Consider the following 7,593-nt stretch of genomic DNA (forward strand, 5'->3'; position numbering starts at 1 on the left):
CGATCGCGAGCAACAAAAAGGCCAGGGAATCTCTCTGGACATCAGCCGGTCGACTGTGACGGTCGACCGCGAAACTTCCTGAACTGCATCCGGTCGACCGCCACGGTCGACCGCGAGCCATCAAAAAATTTATTGAGTCTCTGAACATAGTGTCTCATATTTAATTTTTAAATCCATAATTCATGATTCTTGTATGTTACTTTTGAACTATGAAAATTTTGCTTTGATTTGTTCTTTTGAATTCATTATATAAGCACAATAGATGATTCAAATGTCAAATATGCTTTATAATGTATTCTTTATGTAGTTTGATCAAGTTTTACAAAGAAATTTTCTTTATTGATCAAACATCATTTTTTTACTTAAAATTTGATTTATGATTTCATTTGGTTAATTTGTTTTTATTTGAAAACTTTTTGCATGATTCCTATGTTGCTCTTCTTTTGATTTCATAAATCTATTTTTTACACTATATTTTTTGATATGAGACACTATGTTCATCTTGATATATTTATATATGTTCTCATTATCTCTTGTATGTGAGTGATATTTAGCATATTTTTTATTTATGCTTGCTCACATATTTGCCATGATCTTTTATTTCATATACTCCATATGAGATTTTGATAGGGGAGAAATCCCTATATTTGTTTTATACTCACCCATGCTCATATGTAGGGGGAGCTTTCGCTCTCTTCATTCTTTATGGTTTTCCCCTTTTTGATGTTGTCAAAGGGGGAGAAATATTGTGAGTATAGCCTTTCTTGTTTATATTCATGATAATTATAATATTGTATATTCATTTCATTTCATGCATATATTCTTTTTGTAAATTATTTGTCCTCATCAAAAAGAGGGAGATTGTTGGTCTCTTTGTTTTGATGATGTTTAAGAAACAATTAACCACTAATGTTATTTGTCTAGTATTTATATATTTCTATTTATTATAGACAAATAACAAGTTAGAGGATGGATGGAATTGCGCATTTACGATCATATCCAATGAAGGTTGGCGGAATTGTGGAGTGAAGCCTACACAATTCAAAGTTAAAGATTCAAGTTCAAGCTTCATCCGCAAGTGTACCAAGATAGAGCTTCGTTGAAGATCATCAAACTTGGGTAAATTTAGTTTTAGGTTTTATATTATGTGTGTTAGTACTTTAAGCTCAATCATATACACACATACACATTTTGGTTTTGTATATATATAGTTATATATATACATATATATTTTGGTTTGATAGTTTTCTAGTTTTAATATGAAACAATTGAATATAATTAGAAAACATATTTTGTTTCATATTTACATGCATATATATGATTTCATCAATATCAATTTTATTTAGTTCAATAAAATCATATTTACTTTTGAAATGTTTGCAAAATATGTAATTTTGTGAAAATATTATTTTCTTTGTTTATGGACTTAATAACAATCATATACATCTTTTATTAAGTCTATATAATCATTTTGTAATGTTTCAAAACATGGTTAAGCTAAAATATCAAAACTCATATGTTTAAATTTTTATGTTTTGGACTATTTTGCAAAATAATGATATTTCTCATTTAGGCATTCCTTTTTGAAAACTAGTTTTTGTAGCATGTTTATTATCATGTCTATAATCATTTTCCAAAGTTTTTTATTTTTCTGAATTTGTTTGATATTTTTAAACAGGGTTTCAAAATCAGAAAATAGTTTTTTGCATGTATCTGTTTGTAGTCGACCACCACGGTCGACCGCCTTGAGTCCAGAGACTCAATAAATTTTTTGATGGCTCGCGGTCGACCGTAGCGGTCGATCGGATGCAGTTCAGGAAGTTTCACGGTCGACCGTCACGGTCGACCGGCTGATGTCCAGAGAGTTTCCCTGGCCTTTTTGTTGCTCGCGGTCGACCGCGCGATTTCCACGGTCGACCGCCGAACACTCAATCAGCTTCCAACGGCTCTTTTCCTGAGCTGTTTCTATGGGCTTTTTGGTCTTTTGTTTGAGGTTTTTGGCTAAGGTTTTGGGAAGCTATAAAAACCCCCTTGCTCTCATCTTTCATGATTATCCAAGAAGTTTTTAAACAAAAGTTTAACAAGGGTTTAAGCTTGTTTAGTTTGTTTTAAGTTTGGAGTTTGCTTTTACAAAGAGGAGCTTACATCAGTTGTTGAGGAGTTCATCTTCAATATTTCATCATTCTCTCTTTGTGTTTATAGAGAAGTTTCATTAACTCAAATTCCTAGCATTTTTACTATTGTATTTCATATCAATTTTATTGCTAGTTCTTCTTGAGTTAAATTTTATTTATTCTCATTGTTACACACACTCACATTGAGCTTATAGTATTTACATATATAGTATAATTGGGGTTGTGAGAGTTTGTAACATTGAGTTGTGCTTAATTGAGTTCTCATCCATTGTAGAGAATAACTATTGTTGTATTCATGCGTAATTTGTGAGATTACTTGGTAATATACTTGTACACCGAGAGAAGTGTGTGGTGTGAGTCGGGGATCGTCCCAAGAGGAGTGGGGTAGGTAACATACCTAGACAGAGGTTGTAATTCCTAACACTTGAGGGAGGCACGTCCAACACTTGAGAGGGTGTAGAGTGGGATTACAAGAGTGGTGATTGTAAAGTTTTCAGTTAGCTAGAAAACCGAGTGTGAGGTGTAAACGTTGTTCAGGTAAGCGTAGAAAACCCGGTTGTGATAGTAGATTTCTCTCCGGGAGTAGAGAGCGGAGACGTAGGACGGAAGGTCCGAACTCCGTGATCATATTATGTGTTTGTATTGTTTATATTGCCCTATCACAATTGTATCTTTAGTTTAGATTGTTTAGCCTTTTGTTGTTTATATATCATTACATATATTTCACCATATATCTCATTGCTAGGATATATCCCTTTGTTCATATTGCTTATTCTTGCTTGTAACATATTGTATATCTATCTTGTAAGAATAATTTATTAATTAGTTTTAATTGGTATAAAATCGGATTAGATTAGCATAAGACCCTAATCACCCCCACTCTAGGGTCTAACACTACATACCAACGAGAAAGGACTAAAATCTTGCAAGAACATCTCCGGAAGACCGTCGAATGTTATGTTAATGATTTGGTCATTAAGAGCCACAATAAAGACAACCATATTAAAGACTTGAGGACGATGTTTGATCTCATGCGGAGTCACTAATTGAAGATGAACTCTACCAAATCCTTTCTGGGAATGTCCAGCGGTAAATTCCTTGGATTTGTCGTCACCACAAAGGGTATTCATATTGATCCCAATAAAGTAAAGGCATTACACAAACTGAAACCCCCAAAGAACCTCAAAGAACTCAGGGGATTGCAAGGACAATTGACTTATATTCGTCGGTTAATTTCGGACATCTTCGGAAAGTACCAACCATTCTTCAAGCTCACAAAGAAAGGTGTATCATTTATTTAGGATAATGCCTATCAGAAAGCATTTGAAGACATCAAAGCATATCTGGCGAATCCTCCTGTCCTCGTTACACAGAAATCAGGTAAACCGTTTTTGATTTATATCAAAGCGACGAACCACTCATTAAGTGATTTACTTGCACAAGATGAAGACAACGGTCACGAACAGACTTACTATCTGAGTCATACTTTAGTAGGGGCTGAATCTCGATATCCGATGATTGAGAAGGAATGCCTCGCTTTGGTATTCGCAATCCAGAAAATATGACACTATCTGGTTGGACAGATGATCTACATAATTTCTAATGTTAATCCAGTCTGAGTATTCATGACACAACCAGCTTTAATGAATTTGCGGTTAGCGAGATGGGCCCTACTCCTATCCCAGTATGACCTGCACTTTAAGCAACAGAAGTTAGTAAAAGGGAAAGTAATTTGCGATCTTCTAGCGGCTAACCCTATGAAGGATACAGCCGAATTGTACGAAGATTTTCCAGATGAAACTCATGAAATCAATATTACTTTGTATCAACAAGTGTGGCAATTGTACTTCGATGGTGCTTCCCGAGCAACCAATGTGGCGAGCACTCCTAGATATTCGAAAATATCTTCAGGAGTCAGAGTCGTCCTAGTTTCCCTAGAGAAACACATACTACCTAGAGACTATTCACTTACCAAGCCGTGCTCTAATAATATAGCTGAATACAATACACTGCTCATTGGACTCAGTTTCGCTCAAGAGTTGGGGGGCGAATATCTCAAAGCCTTTGGTGATTCTCAACTAATAGTCAATCAGGTTCGAGGAGAGTATGAAGTCAGAAAGCAAGACCTGATCCTGTACCACTAGGCGACCATTGAAATGACAGACTCATTTGAAGAATTCTTTATCGAGTACCTCTCGCGTCTCCAGAACGCATATGCAGATGCATTGGCGGCATTAGCGGTATCTTTGGCACATCCTCCTGAGACAGAACAACTGGTTATGGTGAGAACTCACTAACTTTTTATACTAGAATGCGCTTTAGACATCAAAGAAATGCACTCGACCAAAATCGAACTTGAGCCTCGAGATTGGTGATTCCCCATTATTGGTTATGTCTTACATGGTATTTTACTGAAAGATATAAAGGAAAGGAACTCAGTTCGATGAAGAGCACCGAGATTCTATTACAACACAACGACTCAAATGCTGTATCGCCGTGCATACGACGGTCTGCTACTTTGGTGTCTCTCAACCAAAGAAGCGGAAGAAGCACTCAAAGAAGCGCACGACGGAACATGTGGTGCACCCCAACCTAGTCCCGAACTCTATGATCGACTAAGAAGAATGAGATATTATTGACCAACCATGGTCAAGGACGTAGTTGACTACGCCCGACAGTATCACACGTGTCAAATACATGCAAATTATATGCACCAGGCTCCAGAGCATTTGCACCCTTCGGCTACATCATGGCCATTCGAGATATGGAGAATGGACGTCGTTGGTCCTATTTTCCTCCATCTGCCAAAGATGATCGCTTTATTTTAGCAATCACCGACTACTTCTCCAAGTAGGCCGAAGCAATTCTACTTAAAGAAGTAATGACAAACGATATCGTCAAATTTACCAAACACCATATTATCTACCGATACGGTGTTCCGAGACAAATTATACATGATAACGGCCCTCGGTTTGTCAGTAACGTCTTCATAAAATTCTGTGAAAAATTCAGAATTCAAGATGTTTCATCAACTGCATAAATTCAAGATGTTTTGTCAACCGCATATAATCCCACCGCAAATGGATTGGCTGAAGCCTTCAATAAGACCATCATAAAGATTTTGTCAAAGCTTGTGAGAACCAATAAGCAAGACTGGGATGACAAACTTGTTAAAGCTTTTGGACCTATCGCACCATCGTCCGCACGCCTACTTGAAAAACTCTGTATTCCCTAGTATATGGGTGTGAAGCCGTCCTCCCGTTAGAAATCTAAATTTCTTCCCTCCGCATCACCCTCGCAACGGGTATGGCGATGGAAGAACAACATCAAAAACGTCTCAAAAAACTTGAGATGTTAGATGAAAAACGCTTAGAAGCTCAACAACAAATTGAGTTCTACCAAGACAGAATTTCTAGGGCCGTTGACAAGAAAGTCCGACAACAAAGCTTCAAGGAAGGAGACTTGGTTATTGGCGTTCGACGATCAATGATAATCAATTCCAAGAAGAAAGGCAAATTTCAACCTAAATGGGAAGGGTTGACTCATTTGTAATAGAGACAATCTATTCAAACGGTGCATATCGCCTGATCACACAAGACGGTGACAAGCTCGTGATGCCAATAAATGAGAAGTTTCTAAAAAAGTACTATCCCTAGTACGTTCGGGATAACATATTAAATGGGAAGTTCCTAGAGAATACTGTACAGGGTATTTTTAAGGATAACCCGAAATCGGTTGACTATTCCAGATAGAAGTTAATCATCTGAATACTTTATTCTTAATTATTATAAAAATAATTATGAACTTCCCACTATGGCTATTTAATCATTTTCAAGAGGATTAAAATCCTCCCACTGTGACTTTTCGAGTATTCATTCGTCAAGATGAGATTCAATGACTCAATCCGGTCAATCTTCTTTTACCAAACTCCTATGGTGTAAATGTGGAGTGCTCGATGACTCATAATCCTCCACCATAAATCCCTCACTGATCAAATCAGTTGACGGTGGGTCCATCAAAATTCTTCATGGATTAAAATCCTTCAAACTCCTACTGTGTCTAACCTTTAACACTCCTATTGTTGAAGTTATGACATAACATCAAAAATTTCAACCTGCCAATCCATGACAATCATCGAACCCCCTTCGTGTCAAGATCTTATCACTTGACACCGAAAACCCCCAATGAGTGTTTTGTACAAATCGACATTCTCATTGTTATTTGTGCCCCTACTCATACTACTCATTTGGTCAAATCTTCCTACAGTTAGGGCCAAAGCTAAAATCTCCTCTCGATTCCTTCCATAAACGAGAGGTCCACTTACAAAATCGGAATTCCCTTTCGATAAATGAAAGATTTCCATCCAAATTGAGTGATCAAACCTTTAAATAGTTAGAGTCGTTCTAAACACTAGTGGAAAATCATGTATCGCTGACGGGCATTCCCGTCAAGGATGCCCAAATTCCCGTCAGTAATGCATATCCTTGACGGCTTCCCGTCAAGGATACGCCGTCAGCGATAGTCCCATCAGGGAAGAACTAGGGGGGGGGGGGAGCCGTCAGTAATATATATTACTGACATCATAAGTGGTGACGGCGAGAGCCGTCAGTGATAATGAACCATCGCTGACGGGAATCCCGTCAGCGATGTTTCTTTATCTCTGACAGGTATCCCGTCAGTGATATCTGTTACTGACGACAAATCGTCGTCGGTGAACACACGGACGCTGACGGGCTTCCCATTAGCGATACTACGTATCGCTGACGTGGGAGCATTCAGCCGATGTCTGGCAATATCGCTGACGGGCTTCCTCCGTAAGCGGTATAAATGCCTATAGAGTCCTTAGCATTGCGTTCAGCATTGATGGTTCGACAAATACAACGGATGTTCGAAGCGACGAGCGATTAAAGCACACAACAAACGCATGATGTTTCGCCTGTTGGAACCAATCCAACATTTCGGGAAAGTCAACGAGTGTCCAACGACAAAATTAGATTTGTACTCACAACCACGGAGGCGCGGAAATACTGCCAAGATAAAGACTCCGGGCTTATCAAAGTCATATAGTCCGGACGAATCAAACGAAGAACTAAAAGACGGAAAACACCGGAAACGGCAAACGTACACACCTGCGGGACTCGGCCTTAAACCGCAGCCAACCGGGGTGGCTCGGGCCCATAGCCGAGCCACCCCAGGGTGGCTCGGCTATGGGCCGAGCCACCCTAGGTGTGGCTGGCCAAGGCCGAGCCACCTCAGCGGTGGCTCGGCAAGGCCGAGCCACCCCATGATGGTGGCTCGGCCAAAGCCGAGCCACCCAGAGGTGGCCTCGGCCAAGCCGAGCCACCCTGGGCTGGCCTCGTGCCGTAGCCGATTTGCCTACCCTGGGGTGGCCTCGGCCGAGCGAGCCACTTTCAGGGTTGGCTTCTGGGCATGAAGCGAGCCACCCTTTATACAGGTG

The 7,593-nt window shown here is 39.3% G+C and overlaps 1 protein-coding gene across 1 annotated transcript in view; it reads right to left on the bottom strand.

Annotated features, from left to right (window-relative positions):
* LOC109835277 overlaps positions 3,759-7,593 on the bottom strand; it is a 9,834-nt gene continuing 5,999 nt past the window's right edge. The window contains exons 7-8 of the mRNA XM_020403259.1: positions 4,328-4,394; positions 3,759-3,826 (exon numbers count right to left, since the gene is read on the bottom strand). Coding sequence (XP_020258848.1) covers positions 3,759-3,826; positions 4,328-4,394 — 135 coding nt within the window. The remainder of the gene's footprint in view (positions 3,827-4,327; positions 4,395-7,593) is intronic.

Source organism: Asparagus officinalis, chromosome 3 (assembly GCF_001876935.1).
Source record: "Asparagus officinalis chromosome 3, Aspof.V1, whole genome shotgun sequence".
In the NCBI taxonomy this organism is placed as follows: domain Eukaryota; kingdom Viridiplantae; phylum Streptophyta; class Magnoliopsida; order Asparagales; family Asparagaceae; genus Asparagus; species Asparagus officinalis.